The sequence below is a fragment of the Mya arenaria genome, chromosome 5 (genome assembly GCF_026914265.1).
Source record: "Mya arenaria isolate MELC-2E11 chromosome 5, ASM2691426v1".
Taxonomy (NCBI): Eukaryota; Metazoa; Mollusca; class Bivalvia; order Myida; family Myidae; genus Mya; species Mya arenaria.
In genome coordinates this window covers 36,414,190-36,429,710 of record NC_069126.1, presented here as the reverse complement: position 1 = coordinate 36,429,710, position 15,521 = coordinate 36,414,190, and the positions used below count along the sequence as shown (strand labels likewise).

The following is a 15,521-nucleotide window of genomic DNA, read 5'->3' as shown; positions in this document are numbered from 1 at the left end:
ATTGTTTACAATGCTCTAGAGTTGTGTAGTGATTCCATTTTAAACAAGATTTTAATATAATTTGGGAGAAAGTGTTCTTGGGGATGTTTGTAGAATGTACTGAAACATTTTGTTTTGTTTATTAGGGCAAATTTGATTTGAATAGTTATGTGATGATAACATTTCAAATTTTAGTGGGAACTATTCTAAAACTCAATGAAAACAGCTAAAACAGTGATATGGAATAACAAAAATTCAAAACAGGAAACACTCTGTTTTTCAAACAATGATATGAAAAAGATATTTAGTTTCATGAACATATTTTTGACTATATAACAAACATTTTCGAAATTGATCAAATAGAATACCTATACCGCATAAGTAATACAGATTTTATAAATTATCAAACACTTATTCGATCAATTCCATTACATAATAAGACACAGCTGACTGCAAAAGGGATTATTAAAACTAATATTCAACAATTTAAAGAAACAGTTGAAACATGAATACAAACAAATAAACTTTTGTAGTCAATTGTGTTGTAAAATAGCCTTCAACCGTCTTCTAAATCAAAATGGACAGAAACTCTGGAAAAATGTCAAAATCTGGAATTGAAAACTATAATATGGTAACATTTACAAATCAACGATATATACAACACTGCGCATCTTTAACTTCAAATTCCTTATGAGAATACTACCGACCAACCAATTTATGTTTAAACTCAAATTAGTCGACTGCAGTCTATGAACATTTTGCAATTCAAATGTAGAATCAATTGAACATTTATATTGGGAGTGTCAAAAAACACAACAGTTATGGAATAAATTAAACAACTTTGTTGCATTGATGTCAATGAATATAACAATTTACAAACATGAAACCCTATTGGGAATAATATTCACCGGGTAAACGCCAAAGACAAAAAATCACAAACAAGAAACAAGTGATGAAACGATAATCAATAACAATCGATAAATCGTCGATGACAATGCTTTGTCGGCGACAATCGATAGTGGTTGTCCAAAATCGATGTCGCTAATGTTACTTCCGGTAACTACGTATTTTTTGTTGCGGTAAAAGTCGAGTAAATGTCAATATTTGTTTCCGGTAAATTCTCGTTGAAGTCATTTTAACATGGAAGATCACTCTCTTACACAAATGCTGTGAATGTAAACACTTTTGCTTAAAAATCAATAAACGCTCCCAAAATTACTTTTTTTTATTTGTTTATATATTTCATAAAACCTTCTTCAATAACCTGTTTCTATGGTATAGTGGGTCCGGTCTTACCTGCAAATACCGGTGATCCCGGCTCGATGCATTCTGTTTTTAAAACCTGTGTTGGTATCGTTTGTAATTAATTAATTTACTTTTTTGTGAAAGTTATCAATTATGAAATTATGAAATTAAGAGTTTCTTATGAAATGTTCAATATAACAGTGTATAACAGTTTACAGGGGCGTAGCCAGGCTTGATGGAATGTTACGCACGAAAGTAGGAGGGTGTGGGCTTGGGTTACCAACTCCCGCCGGTGTATGTTCGGGGGACCTTCCCCAATAATACAATGGTAAGTAGAACTCGCATGCATATGTATTCGACGGGATTGAAGGCACAAAATACAATTGATTTGAAACATTCATTTTATTTCAAAGTACGTTATTAACGTTTATCATACATATTTTTGTATTTGGATCAGCTATTGTGCAGTTTGTCGTATATTACTTTATTTATTGAGGTCAAAACGTGTAAATTAAACACTATCAAATAAATCACAAAACAACAACAATTACTGCAAAGTTAATGAAATATATAACGCACAATCGAATAAATGCAAGTAAATAAATTAATAATTGGTTGAAACAAATCACAAAATGAATCTGCCTACAAACATGTACACAAGAAGTCACACGGAAAGCCGACGAATTTCGCCTTGAGCCCCCTGCGATAAAATGCCACGTCATTCGAACTTCTTCACTGGCGCACCCTCAATGAAGATCATCAGAAGCTAGTTTATGATGTCGTTGTCTGGTCCACTGCGATGACACATTTTCATTCTTTTAACGTGGAGAAGCCCGGTTGCTTACAGTCTGATGTAGAAGCCGGGATCAGCAGGCTTGACTGACACAATGACGACAAGATTCTCTATGCCCGCCTTGAATTGGTCAACGACATGTTCAAGAAAACCACTGATTTTCAGCTTCCATGGGGTCATAAGCAATAATGTTATTGAGGAGTGTACTGGTCCAACACTGCTTCCGGACGTCGGTTGGCCTCGCGACTGGTTAATGAGAAGTCCCATCTGCTGTCGCCCGTACTCCAACATCAGCGCCTCGTGCAGAGCCTTTATTTTAAAATGGTTACAAGAAATTCAAATCTTGCTTATAGGCAGTGTTGTTCAAAATAATTTTCATTATTTTACATTAGTGCCACTTCTAAAATTAATATCTGGTTGTTAGGTTGGTACCAAAAACTCGAATTGATCATCATCGGGCAGTTATGTGATCAGAGTCTGTAGGCCACGGGTGTGGTCGCTGCCCGTGAGGCTCTTTAGGTTACTAACCGTGGAAATGAAGAAGCCCGTCATCAACACGTCTTCACTCGGCTTTACATTCCATGGCGGGTCTGCAGGTTCATGGACAGGTTCTTCAGGTATTACAGAATGCCACACATCATCATAAGCGTAGCGACGAAATCGTACAGCTGGATGAAGGTGGACAGAGCGCAACGGCTTCACTCCGGTCGTCGGCCTCTCGTCTGTCTCTGGCCAGTGACGATGAAATGCAAAGTAAACCTAGCGTTTATTACGATTTATAACTGCCAGGAAACATCTGCTGTCCATTTGCAGACGTTGGGGCCGACACCCGCTTGACGACGCGGAATTCTTTGATAAATACGAGTATAACAGACACGACTCTACAGCTTTTCGTAAAGGAATGTCCCGTCTTTGTTGCACATTTCCTTATTAATAATAAGGTGGGAAAAGGTCAATCGACCAACTCATTAAATCTCCATTTTTGATTTGAATGAAAATCATAAAACAGCAAAGGTATTATTTTTCACAATTAACAAATATCTAATAGTATTTTTGTTTGCGCTAATTAACACGGCCACCGGATATATTTGTAATCATGGGCCTATTTTTTTTAAATAAAACTGAAACAGAAACTACATTGATGACATTGAGTTTTTCCTGACAATTAAGTCTAAACCCTTAGCTTTCTATTTCGATGTCATTTCTGGCTATATTTTGTTTTCACTTTTTAATTGATGTTACGCACGTGCGTAAGTGCGTAACGCTAGCTACGCCCTGGTTTATTAAATGTTAAGCTGGTTCACAATTATTTAATATGTTTAACATGGATAACATGTAGATAACTTACTTGGTGCGGTGTGCATCATTTTGCAATTAATGTGCGATTATTAAGCATGTGTTTAGTTGTTATGTTTTTTCGTTAAATTATTAAAGACAGAAAAGGTAATGGACATTTACTTACTGTTGCAAATCACACTTACTGATTCCAGGTTTAACCATTTAATAATATGTATAAAGATCTGGAAGGGAATATCCGCCAGGACATGCATGCTGCTAAATGACAATCGCAAATTACCTTGTGTTATTTGATGTATGTGAATCACATATTCTTGCGTGTAAATGGCAAATGCATCCATTCTGTGCCATCTTAAAATGTTTTTGCGAACAAGTTCTTATTGCTTTGTACGTTTTACTTTGTAAAACTGATAAAATCGTTCCTCCATTATTTAATAGTGACACATGCATGTTAACATATAGTTGTTGCCCGTTGTGGTTGTTTTGTATATAGGTCCCTGTTGTGGGTTTCATTCATAAATCTGACAAATGGATTCTTACTTTTGCTATCTTCACTTGCGTAGCTGTGCTATCTCATATGCTGGATGTTAATATACGTATATTTATTAAACATCAAGTAAAAGTAGTTTAGGCATTAAATGATTGAAAGTTATGCAAGGCAAAAACAATACTAAGTAAGCACTAATCAACATGAAGTTAATCAAAGTCTTTACCATTTGTAATATGTAATTCATATAACGCTGGGAACCAGAATTTCCGGCAGTTTCCGTAAAATCGATGAACCATGCACGGTGTCTTAGAAAAAAAATACCAGACGGATTCGACCACAACCAAACAACAAACCGAAAACACCAAACCGAAAACAATCAAGATACAGTATTTATACAGCTCATTTGGAAAAAAGCATGCAATTCAATTGCGACAAAAATGTTAAAACCTCGCCAGGAAGAGAAATATGTTCACTACCAATAACACTATCATAAAACACTATGAACATTTCGGAATAGGACCCCAATTCGGACAGTTGAGAGTTTTCGAAAAAAACTAGATACAGTGTGGATATAAGTAGGGTGAGGACTTTGCCCGAGCTTGGCTGGACCGAAAGTCAAAGTTCCCGCTATTCCCCGGACCTGATGGGGGGCGTGGTTACAATTGACTGGTGCATAATCAAAACACATATCCGCCAATTTTCAAGAACCAGTTGACCAAACAGCATATGAGATGACTAGTGTACGAACTGACTAAGTTTAAGGTAAGAGTATATATGATCTTTATTTTCTCTGATCGAGATACATATATTAATTAACATATAAATATATAAATGCATGTGTTAACAAAATAAACGAAAAGAAATATGTCATGATAAGTACATGTGAAGATATACTAATGATACGATCAGATAAACATTTGCAAGTAGAAAGATAACACGAATATGACAAAATGTGCATTGGTAAAGAATATGTTTATATCAAAAAAGAGAGAAAAATGCAAAAAATGTTACATTATCACGATAAACTGTTGTGCAAGCAGGGACTCGAAACAGGTTTACAGACATTATTACAATGAAATGAGGTTAAAAAGGAACATTTACGATATCTACTTATTGTAACATTTGTATTGGTATTATCATACAGCAAACAAATTCTTGCATAAATATGCAATCAATAAAATATCACTTACGATCAAAAAAAAATCATAAGAGTCATCATCGAAATCTGGCTAACTTATGTTTACATGCTAATTGTAATTGAAATGTATATTAAATCTGGCTAACTTATGTTTACATGCTAATTGTAATTGAAATGTATTTTCAAGATAGTTAAACATTTGTAGACAAAGTGAATTGCTATTCTCAAGAAATGTTTGTGTACGTTCTTATCTATGAAAGCTAAATGTTTTTTTTCCAATCAAATATTGCAACTTTGCCTCCTCATTACCAAACGAAATCAACGAACATATGTCGTGGGGAAAGTATTCTGAAAGCGTATTTTTAAAATTATTTCAAATATCAGACGATAAATTTCATGAAAATAGAACATGCTTTACGGCATTTTTTATAATAACGCCACACGCGTGACATAACATAACTGACTTATTTTCGTATATGCTAGGTTCAATCCAAAGTTTACTAACTTCAAGAGCATGTCGCCTTGATTGAAAATCGTTTGCACAAGTCCATATAATGGCCGGTTTGATTCTTGTATGTAGGAGCATGAAGCGACAAAAAGTTGCGTCACTTTGAACTCTTAGTTTCCAATCGTCTAATTCCGTATTATACACCAACATTTTGCATTTACGTTTCCACATTGGCTTTTTAGGAAACATTCCTGTTTGTATATATCTAATATTAAAATCAGATAACTTGTATTTTGACAAAATTCTTATAATGTCTGGAACAAATCTTTTTTTGAATAAACTTATCAGTCCTGCAAGAAAATATGGCTAGTCTTTTATTGAAGATCTGTTTTGTAAGCACCGATGTCGGCATATTGCATAGCCGTTCGAGGAACATAAGCTTCTTTAAATTTATTTCGATTTCTATACGTTTCCAGCCTAACATCGCTAAACAGATGTCGGTTCGTGTACGAATGGAAATCGTTGAATAGTTTTTGCCGCCATTCGTATAAAACGTTCTAATTGCATGCAGTTTGATTTTGTTAGATTGTTTCAGAGTTCTGAAAACAAGTTTTGGTATACAAATTATTGACACTAACGATGCTGATGTAAGGGGATTGATGTGATTGATAGTAGGGAATAGAACGATGATTCCGCTTTCTTGCACGCTACCGATATTTTATCATTGTCTGTCATTTTGTCGTTTAGTTGTATACCTACATGTCTTATTTTATCGGTGCGTTCAATTTTGTTTGGCCCTAGATAGAAATTAATGTTTGGTGAAATTGCCGCTAACGCGATGTCATCAGCCAACGTAGTGTTACTTGTTATTACGTTTATAACATTTAAAACTTGTCCACTTCGCTCGAGTGAATCTAAAAGTCCATTTATGAATAGATTATATATCCAAGTTGGAATAATTCCCCCTTGGCGTATACCTTGCAACACGGGAAAGAACTTGGAGGTTAAACCGTTTGCAATGATACAACTATACATATTACTGTGCGCGTCAACTATAAGGGACCAAATTTTGCCTTGAATTCCAAGTCCTGCAATCTTGTAAAATATTGCATCTAACCATACAGTGTCAAAGGCCATTATTATGTCGAGCATAGCGACGTTTACTTTGTTGTGGAGCTCAATATTGTGATAGATGGATTCTTGCGAATTAAAAGACGCAGTTATTGCCCCTGTATTCTTTTGGTATGCATTTTGCTGTCGATTTGGAAATTCAATGTTGGTTTCTTTTACCCATTTTGTAATTACGTCATGTAAGACTGTTTCAAATAGTTTATATATATTTGGTAATAACGTTATAGGTCTATAGTTTCCGGGGTTCTTGGTTTACCATTATCTTTGTAGGCAGGAATAATTAATCCCTTTTTAGACATTTTTGGAAGTTTGCCTGAGATTATTATTGTATTGAATAACGTTGCCAGGGCCTTATGCAATGCATCGCCTCCATATATTAAGTGTTCATTAAATCGTATGATGAGGCCTTCCCCCTTTTCAACGTTTTAATATACGTTTTAATTGTTTCTCTAGTGATAGATGGATTTATTTCTGAAATGCTATTTGCGGTACTGTTTCATATTTTTAGTTATTTAACTTTTTCTTCTACAAGCTTTTTAAAATCGTTATCAAAGTGTTCACATTGAAGAGGTGAGTACACATCGCGAAAGTAGTTTGTAAATACCTTTAAAATATCGCCTGCTTCTCTAACAGAGGTGTTTTTGTAGCATAGATGGGTACAGGCAGATGGTCTTTTGTTTTTCCTAGATTTAATTAAGCTCCAAAACAATCTGCTATCGCATTCAGCTGCTTCGATAAGCTGACTATTGAAGTAATTTTCAACGTTTTCAATTGCTATTTTTTGTGTCGTTACAAAATTTTGCTTGCAGCGTTTATATTTCGCGTATGATTCGTTATGGCATCCTCTTGGCTGTCCTTCTAGAACCCATACTCGTCGTGCTTCGCGTTGTAAACTATATGATTTTTTCACTTCGGGCGTCCAGTAAGGTTTCGCATGGCGATTAAATTTAGATTGTGGAAGACATTGGTTAGACGATAATATTATTGCTTTAACGATAAATTCGTACATTTCATCAACGTGAATTGTATTTCTTATTTGTAAATTTATACCTAGTTTTGCTTGATATTCTGATATGTGTGTCTGATTTATTTTTTGCCATGCTATATGTGGCGATTTACATTTTCATTGATTATCCGTATGACTGGTACTTTCACAATTGCAAAAACAGGCAAGTGATCAGAAACATTAAACATGACATCGTCTAATATATTTACACATTCAATAAGATTTTTATCTCTATTTGAAATAATAATATGGTCTAACATAGATTCCATAGTAGTATAGGTATATCTTGGACCTTTACACAGTGGAAGATGTACTAAGGTTAGTAAGTCATTTGTACGTAAAAAATTCGTTTTCGAAAATTACTTTGATTATTTCCTACAACAATATCACCGTGCATGTCTCCTAGAAACATTACTATTCCATATTCTGAAAAAGTATCATATATAGCATATAAAGAATTCATGTAATTATCGAAAACATCATTAGCGTAATTTCCCGAAGGCATGTAAACACAGAAAGCAAAAATCTTTAGAGTTCTACAATCTATTTCTATTCCACAAATTCTATCGGTTATGGATTCGTTAATATGTTTAACGCTAAAGTCTAGGTTGGATTTATACATTATAGACACGCCCCCTTTTCCACAACAAAGGTTATTATATGTATTAAAGTTTTGGTCACATATTGTTATATTTCGATAACCGTTCTGAATTCTACTCTAAAACGTCACACATTGAGTTCTATCATTTTTTTTTTATTTTCTATAATGTGTTTCGTATGCAAACAGAAAATTTCAATCGAACGATCTATTCGTTTGTTGATAATAACTCATTTGAAGACAAAACTTCCCGCATCATCATTTCCAACGAAAACAAAACAAATACGGAAGTAGACGGAGAAGTTTGGACTCTCTCACCGTTTAACCCACGGAAACTGCCGAACACCTGAATTTGCTGTCTAGAGTGGTACCCGTATATAGTAATTTGCGCTAGAATTTGACATTTTTATTGGTTCCCTGTACTGTTATAATGCACTAACCAGAATTAAATTTTGTTGTACTGCAAATTTACATATTTATAACTGCCGTGTGTGTTGGTTTATTATTTTTGCAGGGAAACTGTGCTATAAAAAAGAACCAAGTGGCTGCAAACATGATAAATGTTAAATCCAAAAGGCAGTAACAATCAAGTTAAGAAATACGAAAGATCCACAAGGTAGTTTATTGCTCGTTACATTTAGTAGGCGCGAAGGAAAACATAGAATGCAGTTATAAATAGTATAAATAAACATTTCAATATTGCAGTAAGCAAACAAAAAGGTTGAACCCACTTGTCAATCACATGCAAGAATGAATGATTTTCATGAAAGGATTGTTTCCTTAACAATAAGAAGCAAGAAATATGAATTGCTTGTACATCAAATGTTAGAAACTAAAATGCAGTTGCCATGTTGCCGAACGCATATGAAAGTTAATAACATCACATTGTCATTTAGCAGTATGAATGTCCTGGCGGATATTCCCTTCCATATAAAGAATGTATTGCTTACTTATATTATGAACTTTCGATTATTGTCCCATAGTAAATCGAAATGCTTTGTCCGATTCGATTCGATTATCGATAGCAAATGGAGTCCGATTTTCAAACACTACAAGAAACAAGGAACAACAGCAGAAAACTCCACAAACAGCACAGTGCATATAAACTATATAAAAATCTAGGTATGTTTTTCAAGGATTGTTAGGTACCGCCTTGAAACGGTCAGTAAAATGTAAATTTACTGGGGGCTTAAACCAGTTTACGTGCACAAATCTCACTCTTATCCCAACACTCCGGAAAAAAGAAAAAAACCGTAAAAGGTAAATCTTATCAAAGTATGCATTAACTTGAGGAAACTTAATTATAAAACAAATAATAATAAACTAATAGGCAAACCCCAAGTACTTCAATGATTAGAGATCCCAATTCTATCTGCAGACGGAGGAATACAATTCAGATTATCTAATGCAAAAACATTTATAAGGCAACATTTAATTAATGAAAATAGTTAAACAAACTAACTCAAAATACAATGAAAACAAGAAATATATCCCAGTATACCATACGTTTACGTACAAACAACGAAAAAAGATAATACATACAATTTATATACTAAATAATACAGAATATTTCATTCTAAAACCATAACATCATTGTTTGGTTGTTGCTGTTTTTTAAATCGCTACCATTTTAATTTACAAACTGTAAAGCAAGCACTGCTTATAAATATATTAGTTTCAGTTAATAATTCCAATTTTTGTTAATAAAAAAGCCTTGGTTGTTTGTAAGCCAATTTTAAGACAGGATACGGTAATGTCCATAAAGGACACAAAAGCCCCTCCCATGGAATCATTGCCGAATCCGAGCCATCATATGGACCCCTCTCTTGGACCGACATTGAAAATTGTAATCGAATTTTTTTGAAAGAGATGGCCACTGTCCTCGACATAACTTTAATGTTAGCTTATCTCAAGTTAGTTTGTTAAACGTTTAAACGGCGTGACTTAATATTAATACGCTAAAGTTATTTCTGTAATACATTATGTTCCCTCATGTGACTTGCCTATGTTAAATTTTCAAATATCAAGCATGGTCATGTTCATACTGCCACACACTGACAGTACGGGTATGACCAGCTGACATGATACTGTCACATAACACGCATTACAAGCATAGCAGGAGGTTTGGACGCGAGTTTTTCGATTGCTTCCGCAGCAGCCAACTTGAGGAGCTGGACTTGAGCAAAACTGACAGTGTGCTGATTCCGAATGAATTTGCTGACGCGTTGCCGTTTCTGCAAAGTATCAGTCCAGAGGACAGTGGCTTCCTAGCCGCGAACTTCATGGCGGCTTTGTATTTAAAACCAAATGACCGTTCATTCATATTTCTAAGAAACATTAACAACGCATTATTCCAGGACTCATTAACGCACGCAAAATTACTTCTTCCGGGATACACTGATATTTCAGCGACGCCTCAACTAAACCTCATATACATGTTGGACGGGTTTGGACGCGTCCATCCCGGCTGCCGTTTTGTTGCAAAATAGAGCTGTACTGTACATGGAGTATCTATCCACAAACAGCAGGCGACCTATAGTTGCCTTGCATGTAGACAATATGGGTGCTAAACCTTTGCAGGTCCTAGATATTTCGCAAAATGGAATAATATCAATGGACTTGGACTTAACTGAAATGTCAAGGTACATAGAAGACATCGATCTTTCAAATAACAGGATATATTTGATGGAAGATGACAAAATAAAACACTTATATTAGTTCCTATATTCCGAGGAATGAATTACGGGTTATCTGTTTTAGTTAAGCCCTACGTGCATCGCTACGGTAAAATGTTTCATGCATCGGGTGTTTTTCGTGGGCGGCTGTCATTCCTAAGAAGGATATATGATCAAATCTTTTCCACCGTTAGTAAAAATTAAGAGGCGCAATTAAGTCGCAGAGTTATTTTGTAATTATGTGTTATTGTTGACGCCTGGTAGTCTACTGGTTTGATCAGGGCATGTGTCGGATGGCCCGGCAGAATTTAGACTTTTAGAATTTAGACCTTTAGAATTTTGTTCAAACACAGTTTCGTACAAAAGGATTTTCAATGGATAATTCTAAAAGAAATGCCTAGAATAAAGAATAATGTTCCAATTTCTAACGTAAATATTGAACACAATAAATGAGTACTATTTATACCCCACAATACTTTCAGAATATTTCATACAAAATGTTGAAATGAAATCCTCACATAACAATTTAATTAATTTGAAGATATTAAAATATTCTAAAACTAATAAAACCTTTATAAAAAGTTTTAAAAAATTTACCCTAAAGACCAATGATCAGAGAAGTTTGGCCTTATGTATGTTTTCTAAAAATATCATTGGGGAAACATGGTTTACTTTAATGAATCTAGGTCACCTAACAATGAAACCAAATAATTCAACAATTGAATATTTAATTCAAAATACACATACATGCTACAGTATCAATATTAAAGATATAAAATCAAAAATACTAGCACTATGCCGTAACATCAAAATGTACACATTAGCATCAGTTAAAGGATGTTTAGGACGCCAACCGAAATATTACTTGTTAGACAAGTACAAAGGATAATTAATCGAATAATGGTAACCATAGAGAAATGCCTGTTTCAGTATTTTTTGCTTGCCCGTCAATCTAAGGGAATAATCTTGATTTGTAATGAACATCAAAATATAAAGCTAAAGCCAATATTGTTTTGTAAACTTTTAGACAAAGGAAGTTTATTTTTTTATAAATCCATATTTAAAAAAAATAGTACTTGTTCTGAATATCTCAACAGGTAGTTTCGATGAACGATTGTTTGAAAGATAAATTCTATTAATTTATCTAAACACAACCAAATGCCAAAAAACAAAACACAGTCTTACAATGCTAAATACTTAAAATGTAATTATACTTATAATTGGGCTTCACGGGAATGGCAACATGGATAAGCATAAGTATTGTTTTGTAATAGTCCCATAAGTATTGTTTTGTAATAGTCCCACTCTTTTGCTTTGACGTTCGGGACATAAAACTGAAAGGCACTGTAACCTAACTAATACTTTGAAACAAGAATAGGGCTCCGAAAAAGGTTTACTTAGGGTTACATCCTTTTCAAAAACAGGGTAGGAAGGTCTTTTTGTAAAATGGTGAATGGTGTTAAAGTAATCTTCTGTGTAAAGCTTTATAGTTACATATTAAAACACACACAATTTCATTTATTTTTTTACCAAGTGACGAACGGCAGGGTTGGCGCCTATTTCGTAGATAGGGTCGGGTATCCCGAACCAAATGTATTTGTTAGGCATAGTCTGCAAGTACGATTTACAAAATTGTCTGTATATAATCCATAGCTATCCCGGCTGATAGGTCTTCTGATGCAGCGCCTCCATTATTGGGCGTTTCAACAACGCGTTCGCCTTGTTCTTTCGCCATCAACTGTACAATTCCTCGACAAATTGTTTCTACGTCGGGCTTTGGCATTTCGTCTTGATTACACCACGTAACACGGGTGGTGGCTAGAAAATGTTTTCGCATCACCTTTGGCATCAAAGAAGGTTCTACCTCCTCTAGAAAAATGAGAATCACAGGTCTATTTTCGTGGATAGCTGTGAGTACTTCACTTTTACACCAGGCTTTTCTACAGAAAGCATTGGAAACGCATGCTACAAAGACGGAGCAAGTTTCAATACAACTGACAATTTCCTCATTGACGTGTATGCCTGGCCTAAAGTCGAGGTCTCCAGTTGCAATACATCTTTTATCAGATTTAAGAATCTTCTGCAGAGTACTGTTTAACTTGGGGTATATCACATTTACAACGAAATCATAATTTTCACTGCAATATGATAAAAATATCGGAGTTTGTTCAGCTTGTTTGGTATCTCTCCTTTTCATAATAAAAAGTGCGAGCTGTTTTTCTCGTTTTCTTGCACGGTACCGTCTACACATTATAAAGACAAGGATGCCTAACATAATGACAACTATTGCTGACAATGCAGAACTTACACCAATGATCATTGTGAGTTTACATTCAAACTCCGCATCTGCCAAAGCACTTTTGTCAATAATAACGGAAGTTTGCGATTTGCTTTTCAGGCATTCAACAACTTTAGGATGTATGTAATTTGAAAAGCCTGGATCAATCATCCATCTCAGAAATTCTTTGGATTCGCAAGAACATACATATGGATTTCCCCCCAACTTCATTGTAAATTTCTCACTATACACTAAAACGGACTGTCGAAAATCGTATAATCTGGTTAACGCACTGTCTTCGAAAAAATGGATTTCATTAAAACTGACATCCAATACTTTCAATTTTAGAAGATGGGAAATTTTAAAACTTAAAGTAGAAAGTTTATTGTATGATAAATCTATATATTCCAAAATATGATTTGTACTGAATAGTTCAACTGGTAGTTTCGCTAAACGGTTATTTGAAAGATTAATTCTGTAAATTTTTGGAGTGCCTTTAAAACAATATTTGAGTTTCCTGCCTTCCATCAAATAAAGCTTGTTGTTTGAAAGATCAATGTCTACCATGTACTTTGCCATTCCAATTAATGCCAAGTCTATTGATATGATGCTATTGTGCGAAATATCCAGGACTTGCAAAGGTATAGCACCGAAATTGTCTACAGGCAAGGCAATTAAAGGTCGCCTGATGTTTGTAGATGGAAACTCTATATACAGTACTGCTCTATTTTCCAACAGAACTACACTCGGGACGCATTCAAAGTCGTCCAACACTATTTTACGAGCCCGAAAATGTGTGAGATTCAGTTGTGGCGTTGCCGATAAATCAAATTCTCCCGGAAGTTTAAATGCTGTCTCCAGTAAAGAGTCGGGGAATAATGCGTTGTTTATGTTAAGTTTTCTAAGAAATTTGAATGAACTGCCATTTGGTTTAAAAAACAATGCTGCCATAAAATTGACTGCGAGATAGCCACTGTTCTCGAGATTTAGACTTTGCAGGAACGGCAACGCGTCGGCGAAATCATACGGAATCAATACACTATCAGATTGGCTCAAGTCGAGCTCCTCCAGATGGCGAAAACAATCGAAAAACTCGCTTCCAAACGTTCGTATTGACTTTGACCAGACAGATATTTCTGATATGTTTAGTCTCTTCAAATTTCTCATGTTGTTTCCCCGTAGTGCTGCTGTAAAATTAGTCAACTTTACCTGACCGTTCCCAGCAAAGTCAAGACTCTCAAGCTTCGTCAGATTATGAAATGCACCTTTATGAATTCCGATAAGCCTTTTACTTGTCACCGATAGTTCAACCAAGCTGTTCAAGTGGTCGGAAAATGTTGAAGGCAGAACAAACGATGGTCGAGTTTCAATATTCAAAGATTTACCGCCACTGCTGTCAACATCAGGTTGAAGTAGGAGGTGTTCTACATTTCTCCATGACCTATGTTGAAATATATCTTTCTGTAGGTAAACACTTAAATCCAGGTTGAAGATCTTAACAGTAGTAACTCCATCCTGAACCTCATTCGGCATACTATCTTCGCACAACACAACAGCATTATGTATCCAACACTTTCCATTAGTTACAGTTATAAGAAAACAGCCTACCACTGTTATTGTTAAGATCATTTTACAATGTATGTGTCACATTTAAATGTGCTAACGAACACAATCATGGTTGTATAGTCAATGAAATCGCAATAACAGGTCTGATGACGCATACTTTCATAAGTTTTATGTAGCATGACACATATGATTCGTTTATAAACCAGGAAGTTCGAGTATATTTTTTAATGTATGAGTGAGCACTTTGTGTTACTTGTGTGTCATGGATAGGAGTTTTAAATTTAGTAATTCCTTTTTTATTTTACATCTGCACGGTGAACTAGATTCATTAAAGTAAATACCCCTCCCCCCCCACACACACACACACACCTAAAAAATATAAAAAATATGAAAGTTAAGCCAGTATTTGTGAAGATTTATTCACAGTGTTCTACAGTTGTGTATTGATTCCATGTATAGGATTTTTGCAATAAACAAGAACCTGCAGGATTAGGGAGAAAGTATCCTTGAGGATGTTTGTAAAATGTACTGTAACATTTTCATTTTGGTTATAAGGGAAAATTTGATTTAAATAATTATGTCATGATGACATTTCAACCTTTTGTGGGAACAATTCTTAGAATGGTATTGGATTATGTTAGTGATCACATAGTGTGTTCAATATTTCATGTGGACATTCAAAACTTATAGGATCAGTGAAGATATTTTGTGAACTTTTGACGTTGTTCTCTTTCCAGGTTTTTAAATTAGGAAAGTACTTATTTGATATTACCTTTGTATAAATGTTAGTTTATAAAAAAATGTTGATGTGACAATGAAAGAAAATTTTATCCTACATATTTCTAACATAGATGACATGTATATGCAATTGTTAAGAC

At 34.7% G+C, this 15,521-nt stretch overlaps 1 protein-coding gene across 1 annotated transcript; it reads right to left on the bottom strand.

The window, feature by feature from the left end:
* Positions 1 to 1,679: 1,679 nt before the first annotated feature.
* On the bottom strand, positions 1,680 to 14,789 carry LOC128236252 (toll-like receptor 13). The gene is made up of 2 exons (XM_052951135.1): positions 2,546 to 14,789; positions 1,680 to 2,326 (listed from the first exon to the last, which is right to left on the bottom strand). Exon 1 carries the CDS (start codon positions 14,704 to 14,706, stop codon positions 12,424 to 12,426), a length of 2,283 nt encoding a protein of 760 aa, XP_052807095.1. The 5' UTR covers positions 14,707 to 14,789; the 3' UTR covers positions 1,680 to 2,326; positions 2,546 to 12,423.
* Between the last annotated feature and the right edge of the window lie 732 nt (positions 14,790 to 15,521).

Coding starts and splice junctions, on each gene's coding strand:
- LOC128236252 (XM_052951135.1), bottom strand. CDS start 14,706: ATGATCTTAACAATAACAGTGGTAGGCTGTTTTCTTATAACTGTAACT.